Source organism: Eulemur rufifrons, chromosome 14 (assembly GCF_041146395.1).
Source record: "Eulemur rufifrons isolate Redbay chromosome 14, OSU_ERuf_1, whole genome shotgun sequence".
NCBI classification, from domain to species: Eukaryota; Metazoa; Chordata; class Mammalia; order Primates; family Lemuridae; genus Eulemur; species Eulemur rufifrons.
Window position 1 is genome coordinate 34,409,312 of NC_090996.1, and position 24,446 is coordinate 34,433,757.

The window sequence follows — 24,446 nt, forward strand, 5'->3', positions numbered from 1 at the left end:
GTCGGGGGGAGGCAGAGGGAGTCGGGCTGAGCGCCCTCTCCATAGCCTGCTGGACAGACAGGAGCAGATGGGTGGCCCGGGACTCACCTCTGGCCTCCCTAGAACCCAGCCGCCCCTACCTGGTCCATAGCTGTTTGGAGCTGTGGGGCCTGTGAAAGAAGAGGAAGGGGCCTGAGGAGAACACCAGCCTGGCCCCTGTAGCTCCGCCTCCAGCCGTCCCCCAGCTGTGGTCCCAGCGGCAGGCAATGACAGCAGTGAGGGAGGGGACATCGGGCAGACAGGGCTTGGGCCACCCTGCCCTCACACTGTCCTCATCCTCACTTCTGTGGCACTGCCCTGAAGGAACCGGTCCCACATCTCCTTCCCACCGTGTCCCGCTGGCCTCTGAGGGACCATCTGGTCTGCGGTGTGCCTTTGACACGCAGGCCACTCTGCTCCCTGCACCTCCCCCCCATGGCCAATGACCCACACTCCCTGCGTCTCCTCTCTGCAGCTTCTCAGGCCCCTCTCGGGTTCCTTCCTTCTGCTCACCCCTGGTGGGTGGCTGTCCCCAGCCTTTGGTGGTGACTCCTCCACCCCTCTCGGGACCAGCCCCAGAGCCTTGGACAGCACGTCCAGCTGCCTAGGTCCTTGGGTGTTGCCACCAGTACCATGTCAACCAGCTGGAAAAGCTTCTTTCCCTTGGCAGCCAGAGCCTCCAGGCACTAGCTCCTGCCACCCTGGGCTCCAAGCAGGTATTTCTAGAGCCAGTGTCTCTTCGGTTCCTCTCTACGCCCCAGCTCGAGGCCCCACTAGTTCCTCCCCCACCCCGCCCGCCTCCACTGCCGCCGCCCGCAGTGCCCCGCGGGTGTGCTCCATGCTGCTTCCACAGCCTCCCCAGCGTGGTGGCAGCCCATGGACTGCTTTGTGCAATGAGTGTTTGTCGGGTGAGGCCATGTTGGGGGGCAAAGGGTGCTTCTCACCTGGCTTCTGGGGTTTTAGTCCTCCTCCGAGGCCTGGGGGACGGGGGAGTGGAGAGACTACCCGTGAGCCCCCAAGCCCCTCCTCTGCCCTCAGAACCAGCCCAGGCCCCCGCATTGGTGAGCCCCTGTGACCCCCCCTACTCCCACAACTCCAGGGCCTCACCTTCCTGGGCCCCAGCTCCCAGCCCATTCGCAGTTCCTGGGAGACAGAACACAGGGAGGAAGAGAGACCTGGGACTTGGGGGTGTGCAGGCAGATAAAGAGGCAGTGGACAGGGAAAGGGACAGGGACAGGCGGGGCTCACCTGGCTTCTGGGGAATTCCACTCTCTCCAAAGCCTGGGGGAGAGAGATGAGCAGGTGAGGGCTCTCATCCCTGGGCATCCTTCCAGAAGCATAGGCCTGGGCTCTCTGCTCCCGTCCCCATCCCCTCTTTACCTGGTCCAAAGCCGTTTTGTGCTGCAAGACCTGTTGAGGTAGAGATGAGCTGGGGGCCGGCTGGCCCTGCCCCCTCCCCTGCCCACGGACCCGGCCCCGTCCTGACCACAGTGGCCAACTGCACGTTGGGTTCTTGGCTTGTGAGTCCGGGCATGGCCAGCCCTGATCAGCCCAGGGTCCTCAGGGCAGGTGTTCAGGGGAGAGTGTTGAATGAGTGGACCCCCAAGAGCCACCAGCTTGGACCCAGGCTGTGGCTGGTGACCCTAACCTCTCCCTCCCAGCAGCCCCAGCCCTGCCACCCTCACCTGGCTGCGTCCCCAGGCCATTGCCATTGCCGTATCCTGGGGAGGAAGAGGAGTGTGAGGAGGAGTGTGGGGAGGGCGGGTGGGGTCTCAGTCTCACCTGGCTTCAGAGGCTTCTTGCCCCCTCCTGAGCCTGGTGGGGAGCCAGAGAGGCTGAGCCGTGTGCGACTCCCCCACTGTCCCCCCACCAATCAGTTTTCTGTCCCCAGGACCCCTGACCCTCCAGCTCCCCGCCCCCATTCACAGAACCCAGCTTGGCCCAGGTGCCCTCACCTGGCTGGGCTCCGCCCGCCGGGAAGGCCCAGGCTGTCAAGCCATGCCCATTGCCAAATCCTGGGACACAGAGCAGGAAGGAGTAGGGGGAGGCCAGGCCAGGTATATGGGGGAGACAGGGACAGAAGGACAGGGTAGGGCTCACCTGGCTTTTGGGGTACCACAGCCCCTCCCAAGCCTGAGGAAGAGATAGGAACCAAGTAAGGGAGCCTGGAGCCCCAGCTCTCACCCCACCCTCCCCAGCCTGGCCCCGGGCCACAGGGAGGCAGAGGCTGGAGCTAGGCCTGCCTGGGGTCCAGGCTAGGGGTCTAAACACCTCCTGTGTTGTCCCCACCGCAGGACCTCTGCCAGAGAGCAGTCTGGAAGACGCCCCCAGGCCTGACAACACATCTGAAGACATAGGAGTGCCACCAGCAGGCCAATGGAGGGACCAGTCCCAAGGGGTGACATGAACAGGGCAGAGAGGCAGACACAGCATTGGCGGGGGAGACAGGGAAAGGGACAGGGTCCCTCCTCCCCTGGCTTCTGAGGTTTCATTCCCCCTCCCAGGCCCTGGGGAGAGAGAACAAGGATGACATTGGCCCCAGCCAGCCCCTCCCCTATGAATGAGTGTTGGAACCCCAGCCCTTCTCGCCTGCCCCAGCCCCCTCACCCTGCAGGGTTCCTGCCCCTGGAAGGGCTCCGACTCCCAAGCCATTTCTGCTTCCTAATCCTGGGGAGACAGGCGAGGACAGTGAGCCGTGGGGTGGGCCAGGCTGAGGAACAAAGGGCCTGGAGAGAACCAAGATGGGGCGGGGCAAGGCCTCCACTCACCTAGCCTCCGAGGTTTCATGCCCAGGCCCAGGCCTGGGGAGAGACAGACAGGCTGAGCCCCACTACCCCTCACAGCGCCCTCACTCCAGTTCTGTGCCCCTCCTTCCCTCCCTGAGCCCAGGGTCCTGCCCCAGGTGCCTCACCTGGCTGGGCTCCCACCCCTGGGAAGGCCACAGCTGCCCCGGTTCCATATCCTGGGGAGACAGAGGCAGAGGGAACAGTGAGGGAACTGGGGCTTCAAAGTGAGCCAGGGACAGGCCTGAGCCAGCTCTCATCTGGCTTCTGGGCTCACACCCCCTCCCATGCCTGAGAAGGAGACGGGGGTCACATGAGGGTCTTGGGAGTCCCCTGTCCCTCGGACATCCCTAGAGTCCTGGCTCCCAGCTCCCGCTTCCCTGCCCACCCACCCCTACCTGCTCTGTATCCATTTTGAGCTGAGAGGCCTGCAAGGGAGGGAGGGACGAGCTGGGTAGGTTTGGGGTCCCACCTGAGGTGGGGGACACCAGCAAACCTGAAATGCCCCCAACACCCCCTCAATCATTCACCAATCCCGCCCCTTCCCTCAGAGGCCTGGGAGGAAGGAAGGAGAGGACACCCCCAGACCCCCCCCCATCACCTGGCTGGGCTCCCAGGCCATTCCCGTTCCTGAATCCTGGGGAGACAGATCCAGGTGGGGGTGTGAGAGAAAGGCGGAGAGACAGAGCCAGCTGGGGCTGGGGCAGGGCTTACCTGGCTTCTGTGGTTTCATGTCCCCTCCAAAGCCTGGGGTAGAGATGCGAGCAGGTGAGGGACCCAGGAGCCCCTCCCTCAGGCTCTCCCCAGAGCCCCCCTCCTGGCCCACAGTCATTCTCAGCAGCGGGCCTGGGGGGACTCAGCACCTGCTCCAGGCGCCCTCCGTCCTGCACGCCAGCCCTTTCCCCCTTACCGGCTCCCAGGCCACTGGGGGGTCCATAGCCTGTGGGGAAGTGAGAGGTTGAGGCTGCGGGGCAGGAAGGCCAGGAGTTGGGGCACCCCCACCCTGTCCGGCCCTCAGCCAGCTTTACCTGATCGGTAGTCATCGGGGCTCCCCAAGCCTGCGGGGTCAGGAGAAGCGGGGAACTTAGGAGGGACAAAGAGGGCTCACCCCTCCCTCCCCCAGCCTGTTCCCTGCTGGTCACAGGTGAGCAGTTTGATGCCAGGGGCAGCTGAGGCTGGAGGGTCCCTGGGCCTGGAGGAAGGTGTCCGGGCTGTACCCAGGTGGGTGGGGACAGAGCCCACGCATCCCCTTCCTGGAAATCTCCTCCCACCGTCTCTTCTGCAGCTCAGATTCCTCAGCTCTCAGGAGGGAGCCACTCCTGCCACCCTAGGACACCCGCAGGTCCCTGGCCCCCTCAACTCGCCTTGTCTCCTCCCTCCTGTCCACCTCCTGGGCCTGTCTCTTCTAGCTGCCAGCAGTGTCCTCCCTTCTGTCACACCTGCCCACCCTTCAGGACCTAGCTCCGGGCCTCTCATCAGGACGGATGTTTTCATGCCCTCCTTGGCTCTACTAAGGCTGTGCTCCCCGCCATCGACAAGACTCTCTTCTGGGAGGATAGCACCTGCTGCTCCCCTGGGCCCCACACTGGAGTCCCAGAGCTGGGGACATCCAGGCTGTCCCTCAGAGGGCTCCCAGACCCCTGGGGTGGGAGAGAGGCACCCCTTCCCCACCCCAGTGCCAGAGGGGGCACTTACCCTCCCCCAGCCCAGGAGGCAGGCGGGCAGGCCTGGGGGAGCAGGGGGGCACTGACTTGGGGCTGGGGGCCCTGGAGGCTGAGTGGGGCAGGCCCCAGGCATCTATCTCCCAGCCCCCAAAACCCTCCCAGTCTAATTTCTCTGCCCAGATCAGGCTTCCCATACCTGGCCCCCCTGTTCCAGAACCCCAGCATCTGGCCAGCGCTCCACCCGGGCCCGCAGCCCCCCAGCCCCTCACCGCCTTGCAGGCTCTCCGGAGTCCAGCACAGGAAGAAAAGGGCGGCGGGGAAGGCCCAGGTGCCCATGACGCCAGGCGGAGTGGGAAGGCAGACACCCTTCGGGCCTTTAAACACCCTGCTGGGTGGGGCCCTTGCCCTGGCCCCCTGGCTGTGAGTGGCAGAGGCTCTATCTACAGACCCGGGGAGGGGGGTGGCCCCCAGCTCGCCCTGGCAGGAGTCTAGCCCCTCCCTGGCCCTCCCTACCCCTCATCCATCATGGGTGCTGACAGCCAGTACAGCCCCCCACCTGACCCCCAAGACTTCTCCACCCCTGTCAGCGACTGGCACCCTGGCGCCAGGCTGGGAGGGCTCAGATGTCCCCCCAGCGAGGAGCAGGAGGGCACCCTAGGCCCAGCCAAAACACAGCTGGGGAGAGCGGGGAGCCAGGGCCAAAACGTGGGTGTGGCTGGCAGGGGAGGCCAGAATGAGTTACTGTGTCACAGGGAGTGCAGGGTGCAGAGGCCAGGGTGTTACAGACAGCAGGTGGCAGAGGCAACAGTGTATCAGACCCTGTCTGACAGGCTGGTGGTGGCCACAAGAAGAGCCAGGCTATTCCTGCCCCCACCCTGTGCATCCTGAGACCGCACTGATCACACTGGGAGACAGGCCCTTTGTCCCCAACTGAGGATTGGCTTGCCAGGGTGAGTCTGAGCCTCCAAGCTCAGAGCCACCCCTTCTTCCTCCTCCCATGAGGGACGGTGACACACAGGGACAGGTCACCCATGCTCAACCTCTCCAAGAATCTTTGCTGTTCCCTGAAGCCTCAGCCCTGGGCCCACTCCTCACAGGAGGCCCTCCCAGCTGCCACAGCACCAACTCTAACTTTGAGGGACAGACTAGAGGTGCCACCACTCAGGATGGGCGGTGCAGGACTGCAGGAGCTGGCAGAGGAGGGGAACCCGGGAGGTGGGGCGTGGGGGTGGGGGTGGGAGCAGCTCTCCATGCCTGGGGATTGGGCGGGGGAGCCTGAGCCAGAGCCATGTGCTGGGGCCTGGCAGCAAGGCTGGTACGGAGTGGACAGGAGAGGCCTGGGAGACACATGAGTGGGGGTCTGGACACCAGGCGCCACCACCCCAGTGAGCCCGTGGACCCCACCGAGCTGGCAGGGATGGCAGTGACTCAGCCCTGTCTGCTGGCCTGTCCTCTGCCCAGCCAGCCCTTCCTGGAGCCTCTGGCTGAGCCCAGCCTGCCAAGCCAGGCAGCCCGGGCATCTGGAGACGGCTGCTTTGTGGTGAGGAAGGGGCAGTGGGGGCTCCTCGATGAGAGGCTGCTGAGCCCACAGCGCCTATGGGGCCAGGAGACGGCAGGGCTGTTGCCAGGGTCTCCTGGCCCATTGGCCACCCCCAGCTCCTTCTCTCCCCGACCCCCCCACTGTGGGTGGTGCCGTTGCTGCGCCCTCTCCCACCCAGGGCTCACATACGCAACCATGCCCATGCGCCCACCTCCCATGCCACAGACCCACATGTGCACAAGGTGCATCTGCTCACGGCAGGCCCAGTGCCTCAGCTCAGCACCCACAAGCCCACCTCTTGCCCTGAACCGGGGGTCTTGGAGACCCGACCTTCCACTGGCTGCTGGCAGGGGCTCAGGGTGGCCTCTGGTCCCAACCATCCTATGAAAGCCCAGGACAGCTGGGATAGTCCACTCAGACTCCCCAGAGAGGGCATTCCTGTGGGGCCACCTGTTCCACCCCACGGTGGCAGGCAATAGTTCCCTGGTCTCCTCCTGGAGGGCAGCCGAATGGCCCAGCAGTTAGCAGGCCGGGCGCTGGACTCAGACTGTGTTCAAGCATCCACTCTATGTGGCTGGGGCCTGAGGCAGGATCCAACCTTCCTGAACTGTTCACTCTCCTCTAAAATGATGACAGTAAGAGCGCCTCCATGTGGGGCTATTGGGAGGAGCCACCACTACTTCTTTCTTTCTTTATTTTTTAGAGACCAGTCTTGCTCTGTTGCCCAGGCCGGAATGCAGTGGTGTGATCATAACTCACTGCAACCTCAAAGTCCTGGGTCCAAGTGATCCTCCTGCCTCAGACCGGCAAATTTTTTATTTTATTTTATTTTATTTTTGTAGGGGCGGAGGTCTTGCTATGTTGCCCAGGCTGGTCTCAAACTCCTGGCCTCAAGCGATCTTCCCACCTTGGCCTCCCAAAGTGCTAGGATTACAAGCATGAGCCACCATGCCCAGCCCAAGGAACTACTTATCCTCATTTGCACATGGGGAAACAGAGGCAGAGAGGGGAAGGGACTTGGCTCATAGTATGTAACTCCTGAGTGGTGGGGCTGGGACATGAACCCAGGCAGTCCAAGGGGTCTGAGGTTCACTGTCCTCTACTCTCCGCCCCCTCCACCCCACTGTGGGTGGGTAGCAGGCCCAGTTACACCAGTCTGGGGCCAATGTGTCTGCTTCAGACCTGGAACAGCTGAGGGCCCCCTGCACAGACATATACAGCTCACTCCACAGGGTGCCTGGGAAGCTTGGCCCAGAGGCGGCAGGCGCGGAGACCAGGAGGGTCCGCCCGGGAGGTATGGGATCGGTGCTTGCCAGAGGGAATGCCGTGCCTGCTGCCTGTAGAAAATGCCAACCAGCCCAGGGCCTTGGGCCAACCTGACAGCCACTCAGGAGCAGGCTGGGCCCAGATGGGCATCCCAGCCCCTGTAATGCCACCACTCCCATCCCCAGCACAGCCTGCCCCCTCAGCTCACCCCCAGCCCCACCCAGACAGGGCCTGCCCGAGAGCACATGGACCACTTGGGGGCCGGGAGAGCCTGTGACAGAGCCCTGGCCTGGGCTGCCCTTTGCTGCAGGGACCCTGGCCTCAGGAGGCACAGCCCACCTCTGAACAGAGGAGCAACTCAGGGGCTATGGCTGGAGGCTGAGGACAGGGTGACAGCTGGGGTGTTGGAAGTGCAAGACCAAGGCCCAGGAAGTGTGTTGCCTAAAATGGCACAGCCTGTGTCTCCCAGCCAGCTGCTTGACACCAACAGCACCTGCGAAGGCGGGACTTGGGGAGGACAGCTGGAATGCGGCCCGGCGTCTGTCTGCCAAGCAGGCATCTTCTGCACCCGCAGCTGTGCTGAAGGCCGCTTGGGCGGCCCTCTCTTTGGGCAGCTCTTCAGCCCAGATGCAAGCATGGGGCCTCCAGGACCTTCCAGGAACCGCCAGGCACCCCCACTGGCAAAGCTGACCTCTGTTAACTCCTTCTCCCCACCCATCTGCCAGTTTATCCCCATCTATGCAAGTGTGAAATATGCGTACACGGAGAAGCGCACATAAGATCCGACTGCTGTATACAATTGCACCTACGCAGCCGGCTCCGAGGTCAGGAAACAGAACACGGTGCCAGCGCGGTGGCTCACGCCTTTCATTCCAGCACTTGGAGAAGCCGAGGTCGGAGGATCGTTTGAGGCCAGGAGTTGAAGACCAGCCTGGGCAATAAGGTGAGACCCCATCTCTACAAGCACCCATCACTGTCCCCTCTCTCCCGTTCGTCGTTTTCTCGCCTCTTTTAAGTCACGTTGTCCATTCGTGGCCCCATCCGGGTGAGCCTTACTTCCCGGGAGAGTCCGGGAGCTCCGCGGTGCTGTGGCGGCGACGGGACACACGGGGGCGCGCGCGGCCCTCGCCCGGACGTGTGGAAGGGACCCGGAGTCCCACGCCAGGGCTGGGCGGGCAGGATTCCGCCCGGACAGAGCTGAGCCAAGCGTTTCGGTGCCGAACCCCGTGGGCCGGGCTTCTGTCCTTGTGACCCCAGGGTGGGTAGGGAGGTCCTGGCCCCTCTCCTCCAGGGACCTCCTTTTGGCCCAGACCGCGGTGCTCTGAAAACTGCAAAACACTGTCCGGGTGAGGAGTTGTTACTGTCATTGTTGGGAACGAGTAAGCCCTACTGTGTGCTCGACCATGTACCAAGCACATCGGGGGCATTTTCTCATTTAGTGCTCATGCCGCGCGAGGAAGGGGAGCTATTGTTATCACCCCATTTTACACACCCGGAAACTGGCAGGGTAGGATTGCGGCGCTCATGCCCTGACACCGCAGCCCCCGCGCTTGCCAGCTATCTGTATTTATTTATATTGACATATTTATGTTGCTGCCCTTCCTCATACAGCGAAATTTCCACTGGAAGCATGTTTTTGAATTTAAATTTTTAAAAAAATCTTTGTGAATCAGACTTTCAAGAACGGGCGGTTGGAAGCGGGCCTGTCCTGGCAATGGGATGGCACAGGGAGCCCTGGACAGCTGGAGAGGGGACCAGCCTGGGGTCGTCAACAGGGTTCAGGCTGGGACAGGGCGGCATGGTTGCCAGAGATGCTAACGTCAAGATAGGATTCCTGGAGGCGGGCTGCGGCGCCCACCCGGGATGCGGGCCCGCCCCCAGCGCTGGTCCTTGCCAGCAAGGGGGCTGGAGCCTGGCAGTGCGTGACCTTTCGGAGACGCGGGGAGAGGGACGCTGGGGTATTGGTGGCTAGGGCTAGGAGGAGACGGGTGGTCAGTGAGTAAACTAACAAAGAGAATTTCGGATAGAGACCAGCGCCGCAGCAGAAATAAGGCCGGAGGAGGTGCGGGGAGAGGCCGCCCAGAAGCGTGACTCCTCCCTCTGGGTTGGCCGCCCGGGAGAGGGGCGACCCCAGCCCGCCCGGCTCTGCGCCGGCCCCTAAGCACTGCAGCGGGGTCATCCTGGCGTCGTGAGCTGCTTCTCTACGGGAGAGAGACTAATCCGAAGCTCGGAAAAGCCCAGCGCGCTCCCAAGGTCGTTCGGCCGGGAAGGGGCTGAGGGGGATTTGAGCCGAGAGCAGCCTCAATGCCAGAGGATGGAGAAGCCGCCTTAAAAGCCTGTCGGCAGAGGGCAGCGAGCAGGCGAGGCCGGGCCCAGGAGGCTTCTGCCTGTCTGGAGGGCTTCCTGGAACAGGCGGCAGTTTCTAGCTCCCGAAGCCGCGCCCTCGGGGGTGGGGGCTTGGACGTGGGGCTTCCCATCGCAGCCCTGGTGCGGTACACCGCCGCTGTGACGAGGCAGTCAGCCGTTCCAGGGCACCCGGCCCGCGGGGACCCAGGAGGCCGCAGGCACTTCCTGTCCCCCAGTGACGGCCCCCTGGGGCTATGCCTGCGCACGCACCGCCGTGGCCGTCCTTTTTACGGATGCGAAAACTAAGCTAGCCCAGCGAGGGCAGTGGGTGCTGGGCCTGGGGCCTGGGGCCAGTGGGTGTCCGGGAACCGGACCACACTCCGACTCCGCGCTGCGCCTTGGGCTCAAGGACACAGCGCGCGCCCACGCTTCCCCAGCCAGCTGCAAGCGCAACATGCGCCTGCGCATTAAGAGCGCACGACCAGGGAAACGGCGAGGGCGGGGCGGCGACGCGCACGCAAGGTCGTAAGGGGCGGGGTCCGGGAGGCTGGGCGCTTCTGATGGGCTGGACGGAGGAGGGGACGGGGTAGGGGGTGTTCCTGGGCGGGGCCTCGAGGCCGGTTTGGAATTTTTGGCGCGAGCCGGCTCCGCGCGCGTTCACGGGCCGTTCCCTCTCCGGAGAGTCCTCCGTCTGGGCGTCCGGAGCGGTCGACGGCAGACCCCGGCCTGCTTGGCCACCCCGACGGCTCCCGCGGTCTCCGCAGACTCGAAATCTGGGACCTCGCTGATCTGCGCCCCGTCCACCCGTCCCAGGTGAGCCCGGGCCGGCCCTGAGGGTTCTCGGGCAGGGCAGCCTTTCCGCTCCCCTCCCCTGCCGCGGCCGCCCCCAACCCCGGGCAGCCCTTCCCCGGGCCGGCCTCACCCACCTCCCTTCAAGCCCGGGCCCTCAGCTGCTGGCCGTTCCACTCCGGCGGGCGCCGGCCCTGCTCCTTTGACTGCACCTCCCTGGGCCCGCCGCGCCCGACGGCCACGCCCACTTCCCTTAGGCCCCTCCTCTGGAGCGGCCCCTTCCAGGTGTCAGTCCCCACCTTTCGATCCTCTTTCGTCTGGTAGCTCCTTCCCCCAGCAGCAGCCCCCACTTTACTCGACCCTCCCGGGAGAGCCCCGCCCGCTTTCCGTCAAGTCCCGCCCTACGGCCACTCCCGGTGACAGCCGGTGCGCTCACCTCTGTTCGCCAGCGTTTCCCCACGCCCACGGAGGTGAACTGGGCTGAGGCCCTGCCCGCGAGGAACTCACAGTCTAGCGGCAGACCGTGCTCAGCAGATGTGTCCGGCCCGGTGAAGGGGTGAGGCAAGAAGGCCCGAGTCCTGAGACCCCCGGAAACTGCAGAGGCCATCCGGGCCTGGCCTCGGCTCTGGGCCACCCTGGAGTCACCTGGGAGCCGCTGCTCCTTCTACCTCCCCCAACCCACCCCTGAGGCTGTTGGCCAGGCCAACCGTGTTGGATGTAAGTGATACTGGGACAGTCTGGAAACTGGCTTAAGATGCAGGGGCGCCTGTGGTCCCAGCTACTGGGGAGGCTGAGGCAGGAGGATCGCTGAGCCCAGGAGGTCAAGACCAGCCTGGGCAACATGGCCAGACCCCATCTCAAAAAAAAAAAAAAAAAAAAAAAAGATTCAGGGGCCCAGGGTCCTGGAGTGCGCAGGGCTAGGCCAGCGGGCTGTACTTCTAACCAGCGCCCTGCCGATCCTGACACCTGGCTCCTCACTTTGAGAAACCCTGGGATGGAATTCTTGAGGTAAATAGAGGCAGAGGAAGGGTCCCCACAGCATGTAGGGAGTCTTCCAGCCAGGCCTGGGCAGGGTCCTTCCCCTCACCGCCTCACTCCCTCAGGGACCAGAGGCTCAGATGACTACTCTCCTGTTTCTGACTCATCCCTGCTAGCTATGGCATCTCTTGATACATTGTGACTTCCTCTCAAATCCACTCCCCTTCTCTTGCTTTTTGGTTTTTGTTTCAGTTACAACATTATAGCAACAGACAGCCCTCTCTGCCCCAACACACAAAGTCACTTACAGAGGGAACTGGCCAGAGCATTGTCTATGACAATAGCTGTTTGCATTTATGCCAGCCACTGGGCTGAACCTTCTGTAAGGTCAGGATTCCAAGTCCATAAACCCCTGGCACCAGATGTGTTCAGAATTCAAAATGTCTCAGATTTTACAAAGCTAATAGGGCGCATATAACATATATGTAACACCACTTGCAGGTCTGGGACATCATCCCATAATCAAACAACATTAATATTTCTGTCAAGAAATATATGAATATTTACATCAAGAGGGAAAAGTAGTTCAGGTCAGATTTTTCTGCTAAATTAGTTTTGTATGTAGATATCCGATTGTCCCTAGACCATTTTTTGCAAAGACTATTCTTTCCCGTTGATTGTCTTGGCACCCTTGTTGAAAATTAACTGACCACAAATATGAGGGTTTTTATCTGAACTCTCAGTTTTATTCCCTGGATCTATATATCTATCCTAGTGTGAGTACCACACTGTTTTCATTACTGTAGCTTTGTAGTAAGTTTTGAAATCAGGAGGTGTGAATCCTCCAACTTTATTCTTTTTTGAGATTGTTTTGACTATTCTGGGTCTCTTGAGTTTCCATATGCATTTTGGGATCAGCTTGTCAATCTCTGTAATGAAGGCAGCTGGAATTCAGATAGGGATTGCACTGAATCTGTGGGTCGGTTTGGAGGGTAAACATGTAATGTCTTTTTGTTTATTTAGGACTTCAGTTTCTTAAAGAAGCTGAGAGAAGAAAGGAAAGCAAGTATGTATGCGTAATGTTTGTTATACTGACCTCATTTACCATTTCTGGTTCTTTGTTCCTGTGAGTTTGAGTTGCCATCTGGTGGCATTTTCGAGTTCAAAACAGTCATGCACCCACCTCCTTAGTGCTATTATTTGTAAATAATTGCATTACTGTGTTATATGCCCAGCAATGCAGTTATGTACATATTGTTTTATACATATAATGCATAATGATTTTTTAAATGATTTAAGAGAAGAAAGAAGAAATCTGCACTTATACTGTCTTTATTCATTGTGTAATCACCTTTACTGGTGGTCGTCTTAGTCTTTCCATGTGGATTTGAATTAATATTTGGTTTCATATGCTTTCAGCCTGAAGAACTTCCCTTAATATTTCTTGTAAGGCATGTCTGCTAGCAGTGAATTCTTTCTGTCTTTGTATATGTGGAAATGTCTTTACTTTGTCTTTATATTTGAAAGATGTTTTGCTGGATAAAAGATCCTTGTGGACAAATTTTTCCTCCAGCACTTTGAATTGTCACCCTGCTGCCTTTTGACCTCCAGTGTTTCTGATGAGAAGTCAGCAGTTAATCTTATGGGGGGGGGGGTGTAAGTGACGAGTCATTTTTCTCTTGCTGCTTTCAAGATTTGCTCCATATTTTTGGTTTTCAGCACTTTTAATATGACATGTCTATGTATGGATCTCTACATTCATCTTGCTTGGAGTTTGTTGAGTTTCTTGGATGTGTTGATTAATTTTTTAAAATAAAATTTGCAAAGTTTTCAGCCATTATTTCTTCAAATATTTTTCCTTTCCAATTCAAAGGGACAGAGGAAAAACTATTTTTTTCCTGCTCCTTATTTTCGCTCCTTCAGGTACCCGTTACATATATGTTGGTGCACTTGATGATGTGTCTCTAGATTTCTCTGAGGCTCTGTTCTGTTTTCTTCAGACTGCGTCATCTATATTTTTCTTTTTCTTTCTTCCTTTTTTTTTTTTTTTATACAGAGTCTCACTCTGTTGCCTGGGCTAGAGTGCCGTGGCATCAGCCTATCTCACAGCAACCTCAAACTTGTGGGCTCAAGCAATCCTTCTGCCTCAGCCTCTCGAGTAGCTGGGACTACAGACATGCGCCACCATGCCTGACTAATTTTTTCTATATATTTTTAGCTGTCCAGATAATTTCTTTCTATTTTTAGTAGAGACAGAGTCTCACTCTTGCTCAGGCTGGTCTCGAACTCCTGAACTCAAATGATCCACCTGCCTCGGCCTCCCAGAGTGCTAGGATTACAGGCATGAGCCACCGCGCCCGGCCAAGTCATCTCTATTGATGTGTCCTCAAGTTGCTTAAGTTATTTCTTCAGCTCAAATCTGCTGTTGAACCCCTCTAGTGAATTTTTCATTTCGGTTATTGTTCTTTTCAACTCCACATTTTCCATTTGGCTCTTTTTTTAATTTCTATCTCTATTGATGTGCTCTACAATGTTATCGGTATACCTTCCTTTCCTTGTTTGAACATGGTTTCCTTTAGTTCTTTGAACACAGCTATAAGGACTGCTTTGAAGTCTTTGTTAAGACTAGGCCCTCTCAGTTTCTGCTGCCTGTTTTGTTTTTTCCTGCGTATGGGTCACACTTTCCTGTGTCTTTGCATATCTTGTAGTTTTTTGGTGAAAACTGGACATTTTAAGTAATATGTTGTAGCAACTGTGCATACTGGTTCCCCACCCTTTTCCGGGGCATATGATTGTAATTTGCCTGTTTATTTGTTTGGTAGATGGCTGGACAACTGTGGTGAAGTCACTTCCCCTGCACTGTGAATCCTGGATGTCACTGCTCTGAGGGTGCAGCCTTGAGCACGTGCACAGCCACCCTGGGATGATGGTGGTTTTAGGAGGTTCCCTGTGACTGGCTTTTCCCTGATCATACCCAGCTGTTAGGCTCCACCAGTAGCTGGTTAGGTGCTGTATTGTTTTTGACAATAACGCAGGGCATAATTGCTCCACAGACTGATCCAATTAAATTTGGGCTCCTTTAACACAGGATAACTTTTGGGGTCAGTGTTTAAGATTTGTTCTGACTACAGGAAGGCTCTTGTTAGCTGTCTCTTTCCCCAGTTCTCTTTGGTAAACTAGCTGGCCTATGGCTTAGCTTATTGCTCTGATGTAGGTACCAGCCTCCGCTTCATTGTTCATCACCAGGACCCCCCACTGATTTTCTTCTTTCCTTCCTTTCTTTCTTTTTTCTTTTTTTGTTTTTTTGAGACAGGATCCGCTCTGTTGCCCAGGATAAAGTGCTGTAGTGTCATGATAGCTCACTGCCACCTGGGCTCAAGTGATCCTCCTGCCTCAGCCTCCCACCTCCATTGATTTTGACAGCACCTGTAGGCTTGAACTTCCCCACACTGTTTCAGATAAAGTCAGTTCTTCAAGAGGAGACCTTCAGAGCTCTGTTTTACAACCTGCTTCTATCCCCGAGCAAAATCTCTGAGCCCATGCTATGGAGCTGGGAGCAGGACATTGGTGCACTTCTGAGTGAACTGTGCCTCAGAAGCAGGTCCTGGGGGGTGGGGCGGGGGCAGGAGCTTCTGGCCTTCTTGGTTTGCCTCTCCCAGTGTGGAAGCTCCTTCCTATAAATGAGCTGGGGCTTGGGTGATCGGGGGTCTGTGTTCCCAGCCTGCTGGGCCCCAAGGTAGAGCCTCCCCTCTGTGAGTGGGGCAGGTGGAAGAAGGGAGCCCTTAATCTATATGCCACACGCAGCTCGAATATAGTCTCTGCCATGTGGAACTGGGAGGGGAGAGAAGTACCGAGAGCCTGGCCCTCCTGGGCAGATACCCTAACCCCAGGCTGGGAGCTGGGAGAGAGGGGGCCCATCTTCTTGGCCACACCTGCCCCCACTGCTAGGCCGGTGGTGCTTGGGGGCCAGGAAAGGAGTGTCATGGCTCAGGTGCCAACATGCTCCATGTTCTTATCAAGATTTGGCAGATTTTCTTGTATACATGTTTCTTCGTTCTCTATATATTCTTAGTACCACACCCAGAGACTTTAAATGCTTGGTTTCGAATAATTTTCACATTATGCCTGTTTCACTGGGGACAAGGTCCCCAGGGCTCCTCATGCTGCCATTTGGATGTGGGATCCACTAAATGAGTTTTGGTACCACAACTATGGAAAAGAAAGAAAGAAACTTGGAATTCAGAGGTTTTTTACTTTGGAATTGGAGTTAAGGGATGATTGGCCTGTGTGAATATTTCCATCTTACAGTCTTGGAAGAGGTTGCATAGCTTAGGAACAATCCGTTGAGATGAGGTGGGGACGGACACGCAGGCAGTCTGACTCCAGAACCCACCTCAGTTTTAACCTCTCTACTGGACTACTGGGAGACCCTCAAGGACCCGGCCCCGTGGGTTTCATTTTATATTTCTAGAATTGCCAAAATACAGACAGCCCAGTATACAGGTATGTATATATCTGTCCTCTGTCTTTTCCTGGTAGGTGTTTGTCACCTCCACGGCCTTCATGTTTAAAGCAGAACTCGTGTGTGGTGTAGACGCGGTTCTCTTCCACAGCATCTTTGGCGTCACAGGACCAGGCGCTGTTTGAGTGGACTCAGCCTCTGCCTCTGCCCCCAAGCCTCCTGCGCTAGTCATGCCCCTGCCAACGGAGGGCACCCCGCCACCCCTGAGCGGCACCCCTGTCCCAGTCCCAGCCTACTTCCGCCATGCAGAACCTGGCTTCTCTCTCAAGAGGCCCGGAGGGCTCAGTCGGAGCTTCCCACCCCGGCCCCCCGCCAAGGGCAGCATCCCCATCAGCCGCCTCTTCCCTCCTCGGACCCCAGGCTGGCACCAGTCCCAGCCCCGGAGGGTGTCATTCCGAGGTGAGGCCTCAGAGACCCTGCAGAGCCCCGAGTATGACCCAAGGAGGCCAGAGTCCTTCTTCCAGCAGAATTTCCAGAGGCTCAGCCGCCTGGGCCACGGCTCCTATGGAGAGGTCTTCAAGGTGAGTGCGGGGGTTGCGGGGGGCAGCTTCCCTAGGCTCATGGGGGGGCCCCTTTGCCTCCCTGCTCCTCCCTGGGCAGGACAGTGCCCTCAGCAGCCTGCGCCCCTTGTCTCCCTGATGGCCCACAGCCTCCACCAGGCTTTGCTTTGGCTGCTCTCACAACCCCCACGCAGGCCCTCTGAGGGCTGCCTCAGTGCACACTGGGCCCTTGTCCACAGCCTGGCACACCCGCAGCAGCTCTGGCTGCCATCTCCTCCTGCCCTGAGCCAGCTGTGCTGGGGTCCTTGGCAAGTTCTGCCTGCCTTGGGCTGGCAGGCTCTAAGGGTACCCCTGCCTGCCACTTTGTATTTTCTTAAAATATAGTTTCCAATCATTTACATTTTCTTTAAAATGGTAGTTTTCCCTTGCATAATACTGTATGAAGACAATTTGTTAAAAAGTAGGAACAGGACTAGTGTGGTGGCTCATGCCTGTAATCCTAGCACTCTGGGAGGCCAAGGCAGAAGGATCCCTTGAGGCCAGGAGTTCAAGACCAGACTGAGCAAGAGTGAGACCCTGTCTCTATAAAAAAGAGAAAGAAAGAAAGAAAAATTACCTGGGCATGATGGCATGCGCCAGTAGTTCCAGTTACTTGGGAGGCTGAGGCAGCAGGATCGCTTGAGCCCAGGAGTTTGAGGTTGCAGTGAGCTATGATGATGCCACTGCACTCTAGCCTGGCAAAAGAGCAAGACCCTGTCTCAAAATATAAACAAAAAGTACAAACAACGCAGGCCTCTGGATCAGCTCTTCTTCCCAGAGGAAACTGCTTTCCCACAGCAGGGCATCCTGCCCGCGGCGTTGCATAGACAGCTCTTTCAGTTCCCAGCATGTCCTAGAGATTTTTCTGGGTCGGCGCTCGTAGGTCTACCCTGTCTCTTCCATCGCTGAGTCTCCAGCGAACCAGCCCCTGCGGACGGAGGGGTGTGCAGTTCTGCCATTGCAGTGGGTAGCGGTCTCTGAGACACATGCCGGCTGCTCTGCCTCCCTACATCTGTGAAACCTTAATGGAATCTGCTGGGTTATCGCCCCAACTGGTGCACCACTCACAGCCCACCCTCCACCCCGCCTGCGCCTGCCACCTCCCTTCCAGGTGCGCTCCAAGGAAGACGGCCGGCTTTATGCTGTAAAGCGCTCCATGTCACCATTTCGGGGGCCCAAGGACCGGGCCCGAAAGTTGGCCGAGGTAGGCGGCCACGAGAAGGTGGGACAGCACCCTCGATGCGTGCGGCTGGAGCGGGCCTGGGAGGAGAGCGGCATCCTGTACCTGCAGACGGAGCTGTGCGGGCCCAGCCTGCAGCAGCACTGTGAAGCCTGGGGTGCCAGCCTGCCCGAAGCCCAGGTCTGGGGCTACCTGCGGGACACTCTCCTTGCCCTGGCCCACTTGCATGGCCAAGGCCTGGTCCACCTTGATGTCAAGCCCGCCAACATCTTCCTGGGGCCCCGGGGCCGATGCAAGCTGGGTGACTTCGGGCTGCTGGTGGAGCTGGGTACAACTGGGGCCAGTGACGCCCAGGAGGGAGACCCCCGCTACATGGCCCCCGAGCTGCTGCAGGGCTCCTACGGGACGGCGTCGGACGTGTTCAGGTGAGGACTGGGATGCACAAGGGTCCCAGGCGGCGGAAGGCCTTCCTAGGGGCAGTGGGCAGAGAAAGGGACTCCTTCCCTAGCCTTGGACACGCAGACTCAGGTGCAGGGGACACTGCCCCTGCCCTTCAGTCAAGGGCTCTCCAGAGTCAGGCTGTAAGCAGCCAGTCCCCGGAGCTACTTTAATAGACACTGACCTACCTCCTCACAGCTCTACAAGAGGGCTATTATTGCTCTATTCACAGGGAGGACATGGCACAGGGAGGTTAAGGGACTTGCCCGAGGCCCACAGTTAACAGGTGGTACCACTGGGACCCCACCCAGGCCCTGATCATCAGGATGAGAGTAACACTAGTCACCGTAGCAACTGTGGTGCCTGTTCAGGGGGGCACTGGGAGCGTGTGGGCTGCACTGGGCGCGGGGCTGCCTCAGAGCTCCCCTAGCCCTGCTTCCTCACCTCCCTGGCTTATGGCAGAAGAAACCGGCCCTTTCCCACCCTCCTCCAAGGGGCAACCCAGGCCTGGGTCTGTGTCCCTAGGCCAACCCGGGGACCTTCTGCCCCCATCCCATCCCTCCCAGTCTGGGCCTCACCATCCTGGAATTGGCATGCAACATGGAGCTGCCCCACGGTGGGGAGGGCTGGCAGCAGCTGCGCCAGGGCTACCTGCCCCCCGATTTCACTGCCGGTGAGTGGGGGGCAAGGGTGGGAGGGGCATGCGGCCCTGGGCTTCCAGGGAGGAAGTGGCTGGTGGTGGGGGCACTCTTGGGCTCAGGGCCCAATCAGTGTCCTGGGACCCCTGATGTAGCCCTGCTTCCTGGGCAGGTCTATCTACTGAGCTGCGCTCTGTCCTCGTCATGATGTTGGAGCCAGACCCCAAGCTGCGGGCCACAGCCGAGGCCCTGCTGGCCCTGCCCGTGCTCAGGCAGCCACGGCCCTGGAGCGTCCTGTGGTACATGGCTGCCGAGGCCTTGAGTCGAGGCTGGGCCCTGTGGCAGGTAAGTGCCCGGCGGTGACGGGTTGCCCGGCCTGCTTCCCAGCCCCAGGCTCCACCTGGCCTCCTGAGGCTCCTCTCTCCATAGGCCCTGCTCACTCTGCTGTGCTGGCTCTGGCATGGCCTGGCTCACCCTGCCAGCTGGCTGCAGCCACCAGGCCCACCAGCCACCCCGCCCGGCTCTCCGCCTGGCTCCCTGCCCTGCAGCCTCCTCCTGGACAGCAGCCTTTCCAGCAACTGGGACGATGACAGCACAGGGTGGGTGACAACACAGGACACGTGGTGGGGGGTGGGGATGGACATCACGGTGGCCAAACTCCATGCCAGAGGAGGCCCAGGCCCCAGCCCCATGGAGACTAGTGGTGAATGGGGACCCCTCCCACAAACCTGGCCACCCTCACAACCCCGGGAAAGGAACCAAGGCACTGAGGGCATGGCTTGGCCCCGCGTGAATGCAGCTCTGGCGGACTGACCGCTGCACACAGCACAGCTTTGCACGCAGGGCACCATCTCATCAGGGGTGGCAGGCGCTTCAGCCCCCATCCCAGTGGAGGCTGCCAGTTTCCAGGGACAAGGCACTGTCCCTTCTCTGGGAGGAGAAACCCTCTTGGAGCCTGGCGAGCCCCTGCTTGGGGAGGATTCCTTAGTCCCAGGTGCCTGGTGGACAGTGAGAGGCTGTAATTAAGAAACTGCAGCAAAGGAAAACCACATGCTCAGGGCCACAGCTCTCAGGAGGAACACCGCCAGGAGCCTCACCCTCACAAAAATGTCACCCTGTCACTCAGGGGGCACTTTAAAGCTCATACTGCCAGAAAAATTCCATTTACTAAAAGTTCACTTCAAACCCGCTTCAGTCAAAGCCCATGGGTTCAGAAAAGGGACAGAGGGGGGGCCTTTGAGTGTGGTCAGGTGGAAAGACTTTGAAAGCTGTCAGTGCTCCTTTCAGAGTGCACCAAGTTTTTATTGTCCCCAACTGTGGCTCCCTGCCCCTGTTAGGAAGGGGCCTGGGACCTACGTAGGGACGAGCTGGTGTCGTCCTGCCCTCCCCACCCCTCACACCCTGCCTGTCTCACCCACCACCCTGCAGGCCCTCACTCTCCCCTGAAGCGATCCTGGCACGGGCAGGGAGCACCTCCACGCCCCGGAGCAGGTACACACCCAGGTGAGCAGGCCTAGGGGCCGGGGGCAGGCAGGGTTGGCTTTCGGATCCTGAGTGTTATACCTTTCCTCCCTCCTCCCAGGGATGCCCTGGACCTCAGTGACATTGACTCAGAGCCTCCCCAGGGCTCCTTCCCCTCCTTTGAGCCTCGGAACCTCCTCAGCCTCTTTGAGGACTCCCTAGACCCAACCTGAGCCCCAGGCTTGGCCTCTGCACTTTTAGCCTTTTATCCTGTTTCCCTCCTATCCCCCTGAAAGCTGGATCCCTCTGGAAGCTCCCATGGCCCCTTTTGCCTGGCTGTGTCTAATAAAAGGTATCTGAATTTTGGGAACACCCATGCTTGCTCGAGTGGCAACACAGCCCTTGCTGTCCCTTTATTGGTGTCGCCCAGGATCTCAGGCCCCTGGGATGGGTCCTGAGGCTGAGCCCTGCTGAGAACCCAGGGCCTCAGGCCTCGGGCCATCAGATGGAGCCACACAGTGTGGAGCAGAGGCTTCCTGAGCGAGCACGTCCCCCATGGGCAGGTTGAGCCATTGGCACTCAAGGTGGAGGGCAGGCCCAAAGCCCAGCCAGCGCCAGTTGCCTGGAAAATGCAGTGGCAGAAGTCCTTGTGCCCCTTGGCCAGCTGGTACAAGAAGTGTCAATGCCCACTTGGTTCTGCTGCCCCGAATGCCTTACTCCACAGTCTCTGGACAGAGGGAGAAGGGGCGGGTGAGCATCTGGCTGCTGGGAGGCCGGAAGTATGGGCTGGCCAGGGACCCAGGAGGGGCCCAGTGGGAAGGGCCAGAGGGGAAGGAGGAGGTGACAGCTCTGGGCTGGTGCAGACCTGGTATGTTGGCAGCACTCTAACTGTTAGAGTAAGATGTGACCCCACGGTCCCTCACAGGTCACAGGGGACACACAGGCCCAGAGGGAAAGGCTTCCTTCCAGCTGACATGGTAGAACAGTAGCCTGGAGGCAGAAGGCAGGGAGAGGAAGCTGGAGCTTCGAGGCATGGGTGGAAGAAGAGGTTAGTCCGTAGGGAAAAATGGATGAGCAGACGAGGGCTCCCAGCCGAGATGTCCCATCCACTGGAAGCATCTGGGGAGCCAACCCCTTGCAGACCAGCAGGAGGAGGTAGGAGGCCATGGGCAAGCCAGCGTGGGGACAGCCTCCAGTCAGTCCAGGGGACAGGCATGGTGGGCGGCCCAGAGTAGGTCAGGCACGACGCCAGCGTGCAGCTGGAGGATGGAGCCCACACTGAGCAGGTGCATGATCTGGTGGGAGTTGCCCCAGTAGTCGAAGCGGCCAGGTCCCCAGCGCTCTGGCAGGCGGGCCACGTTCACGAGGCCCCCAAGCAGCGCCAGTGCATCCATGCGCAGGTAGCAGGGCAGGGAGCCTGGAGCCCCTGAGCCCAGCCCCATTCCCCGGGCCCCAAACACCAGCAGGCGGGCACCAGCCTGCCAGCCAAAGGCCCGGAGGCGGGCACTGGTGGAGGGGGCAGTGAGGGCCCGCCAGCCAGCCACGCCTGATAGCACGGTGTAGCCCACCAGGGCAGCCGGACGCAGCCAGGGCCTGCAGGCCAGGGTGCAGTGGATGATGGGCAGGGCCCCTGCACAGGAGAAAGCAGGAGAGGGCATGTCAGTCTGAGGGTCCACCTGCCCTTGCCTACCCAGGGCTCATATGAGTGCCCCCCGACCCGTCCCTCAGGGCCCTGACTCACCGAGGGTATTGACAAGGCAGACCCCACACATATCCAGCGCGAGGAGCCGGGCATACACAGGGCTGCCTCCTTGGTGGCACATGAAAAGGTGATACAGCACAGAGCCTGCAGGTGGTGCCAGGCAGGCCACACAGTGCGTGCCCCCCAGCCAGCCATCCTTGCCCAGCTGACCCCAAGGCATGGTCATCGGTACCAGCACCAGGAAACCCAGCAGGGCCAGCCCTAGGGGAGGGAGACAGTTATTCATCAGGCAGTCCCAGCATGGAGGGACAGGAGCAAGACAGAGGTCATGAGAATGCTTCTGTCCAGCCGGCAGCCAGCAGGCCTTGGACCGAGGCAGGCCCTGGGCTAAAGGCTTTTCGAGACTTTAGTTGCTTAGGGCTCATGACAGTGTTGGGAAGTAGAGAGCATCATCTCCACTTTGCAGGCAAGGAAACTGAGGCTCGGACAGGCTGAGTGACCTGCCCCAGGTGAGCCCAGCAAGTAAGCAATGGACAGAGGACAGAGCCTGGACAGGCCAACTCCCACTCTGCTCCCACCCAAGCAGGAGGCCCCAACCCGGCCTGGTGTGTCAGCAGAAGCCTAAGTAGGCGTAACTTCATGCTGAGTGCTGAAGATGCCCCAGAGGTCTTGGGGCAGTGAAACCAGCCCCCGGCTACCTAGCTTGCCCTTCTCAACCTGAGTCTTCCCCTCTCCATAAGTGTCCAGGCAAACAGGCCATGGCCCTTTTTGTCTTCCAGAAAGGGCCAGACCAGCCAGGGGAAGCCAAGTCCACAGGAGGGGAAGGGGCCCCAAAGGAGCTTGTCCCAGCTCCCCAGGCACCCACCCTTCCAGCTCCATTCGTCCCAGTCCAGCCCTCCCCGCAGGCGCTCTGGCCTTGCCTTCACACAGGGGCCAAGGGCTGCCCACTCTCGGTGGGATCTGGCCAGGCAATAGCTTGGGAAATGTGCTGAGGTTGGGTCCAGCCAGCCCAGGGCCCCTCTCCCTGCTGGGGCAGCTCAAGGACGGGCAGGGCTGTGTCAGCAGAGCTTGGCGGACCGCGGAGGAGGGGCCGGGCTCCTGCGAGGGGAGGAAAGCGCAGCCACCAGGCGGAGCCCCAAGACAGCTGCTTGGGCGGGGGCGTCCGGGTGGCTGCGCGGGGAGTGGCTGGGGCCGGCTTCTCCCGGGCAGTCAACACCCCTCTCCGGGATGGGTGCTGGCGGGGGAGGATGCCCTGGGCGCTGGGATTATAAAGGGCCGGACAACAAGCTCCCAGCAACTGGGGCTCAGAGGAGTTAAGCAGGTTCAGGCCCCCACGCTGCTCCCCTCTCCTGACCCGGGGCCCCCGCCGGGAAGGCGGAAGCTGGCACTGTGGCCCGGACAATGGCAGCTTTGTCACCGCGGCTACTGGTCGTGCCAGGGCTGGAGCAGTCCAGGACTTGGGTTTTCCTCGGCCTTAGAGCCCCCGGCCCGGCACGGACAGGGCGGCAGTGGGTTTGGGATGCGCGTTGCGGGACGCGGCTCACCGTGCGTGTAGATGTTGCCCAGTTCGTTGTGCAGATAGAAGAGGCTGCGCAGGCAGCCAGAGCCGCTGCTGGCCGGCCGGTAGCCGGTCAGCACGAACTTATTGAACTGCAGGTGCGGTGGCGAGCTGGCCCAGTCCAACAGCCGCGGCCCGGCCAGGAACGCCATGGCCCGGCACGGCGCGGGCGGCCCGCGCTCCTCCTGCCTCCGGGCCGCCGCCTCAGTGGGGCAGCCGCACCTGGAGGCTCATCCCGGCCCGCGCCCCCAGCCGCCCCGCGCTGGATCGGCGCACGCGCCAGCCGGTGGAGGGGGGTCCCGCCTGGCGCCCCTCCGCGCTGCGCACGCGCGAGGCTGACGCCCCCGTGCCGAGGCGGAGGCTGGGCCTCGCCGGGCGCCCGAGCGCCGGGCAGGAGCGCCGCAGGGACAGCTGGCGGCGCCGGTGGCCGCAGCGGCCAGCAGTCTCGCCGCAGTCCGGAGGTCGGGCGCGGCCGGACGCGGGACGGGACGCCAGGCTCCGCCCCGGCTCCTCGCCTCCGCCGCCCTGCCCGCGTTTCGCGCGCTGGGTTCCTGACGTCGGCGTGGCAGGGCCAATGGGCGCGGCCAGCGGGGAGGCTCCGCCCCGAGGCCGCCCAGGCCCTAGTCACGTTGGCATAAAGTGCGGGGTTCCCGCTTCATTTGCATGGGGAGGCTATTGGCTTAGGGCTTGACGTTCTGGGTCCTGCGGGCTCCGCTGGAGTGACCCTGGCACCTCTGGTCCCTCAGCATTGCGCGGCGGGCTTTCCGCGTGACCCCCAGGTTTCTGCACCTTTGGGCACCCACCCTAGAGGATACAGCCCGGCCACCCGGCCCCACCCTGCAGCCTGGGCTCTGTCCAAGGTGCTGCCGGATGGGTCGAGTCTAGAGCCTCTGTGTCCCCACTCCGGGGGTGAGCTCTCCGCCGGCTGGACTCCTCCGGAGCGCGGCAAGCTGCGCCAAGGTTCCCAGGCCTCTGAGAGTGTACCTGACGCGCCCAGAGCCCTCGGACGAGGCCCTGCCCTTCG

The 24,446-nt window shown here is 60.1% G+C and overlaps 2 protein-coding genes across 5 annotated transcripts; one reads left to right on the forward strand and one right to left on the reverse strand.

The window, feature by feature from the left end:
- The first annotated feature begins 10,268 nt into the window (after window positions 1-10,268).
- PKMYT1 (protein kinase, membrane associated tyrosine/threonine 1) lies at window positions 10,269-20,538 on the forward strand. Its single transcript, XM_069486246.1, has 10 exons — window positions 10,269-10,430; window positions 10,856-11,123; window positions 11,333-11,335; window positions 16,062-16,427; window positions 17,557-18,050; window positions 18,630-18,736; window positions 18,874-19,046; window positions 19,131-19,300; window positions 20,130-20,204; window positions 20,284-20,538. The coding sequence occupies exons 4-10, from the start codon at window positions 16,077-16,079 to the stop codon at window positions 20,393-20,395; spliced, it is 1,482 nt and encodes a 493-aa protein (XP_069342347.1). The 5' UTR covers window positions 10,269-10,430; window positions 10,856-11,123; window positions 11,333-11,335; window positions 16,062-16,076; the 3' UTR covers window positions 20,396-20,538.
- Window positions 20,539-20,688: 150 nt separating this feature from the next.
- Window positions 20,689-23,574, reverse strand: PAQR4 (progestin and adipoQ receptor family member 4). 4 transcript variants are annotated; one of them, XM_069486249.1, is made up of 4 exons: window positions 23,409-23,574; window positions 21,904-22,125; window positions 21,623-21,792; window positions 20,689-21,421 (listed from the first exon to the last, which is right to left on the reverse strand). In XM_069486249.1, exons 1-4 carry the CDS (start codon window positions 23,572-23,574, stop codon window positions 21,359-21,361), a joined length of 621 nt encoding a protein of 206 aa, XP_069342350.1. In that variant the 3' UTR covers window positions 20,689-21,358. The 4 variants fall into 4 exon arrangements, with proteins under 4 accessions (XP_069342350.1, XP_069342349.1, XP_069342348.1 ...); XM_069486248.1 differs by having other exon boundaries at window positions 20,689-21,792; window positions 21,904-22,008; XM_069486247.1 differs by having other exon boundaries at window positions 20,689-21,792.
- Between the last annotated feature and the right edge of the window lie 872 nt (window positions 23,575-24,446).

Coding starts and splice junctions, on each gene's coding strand:
- PAQR4 (XM_069486247.1), bottom strand. CDS start 23,574: ATGGCGTTCCTGGCCGGGCCGCGGCTGTTGGACTGGGCCAGCTCGCCA. Junction 22,126..23,408: donor GGGCAACATCTACACGCACG/GTGAGCCGCGTC, acceptor TCCCTCCCCTAG/GGCTGGCCCTGCTGGGTTTC. Junction 21,793..21,903: donor CTGCCTTGTCAATACCCTCG/GTGAGTCAGGGC, acceptor TCTCCTGTGCAG/GGGCCCTGCCCATCATCCAC.
- PKMYT1 (XM_069486246.1), top strand. CDS start 16,077: ATGCCCCTGCCAACGGAGGGCACCCCGCCACCCCTGAGCGGCACCCCT. Junction 18,051..18,629: donor ACGGCGTCGGACGTGTTCAG/GTGAGGACTGGG, acceptor CATCCCTCCCAG/TCTGGGCCTCACCATCCTGG. Junction 18,737..18,873: donor GCCCCCCGATTTCACTGCCG/GTGAGTGGGGGG, acceptor CTTCCTGGGCAG/GTCTATCTACTGAGCTGCGC.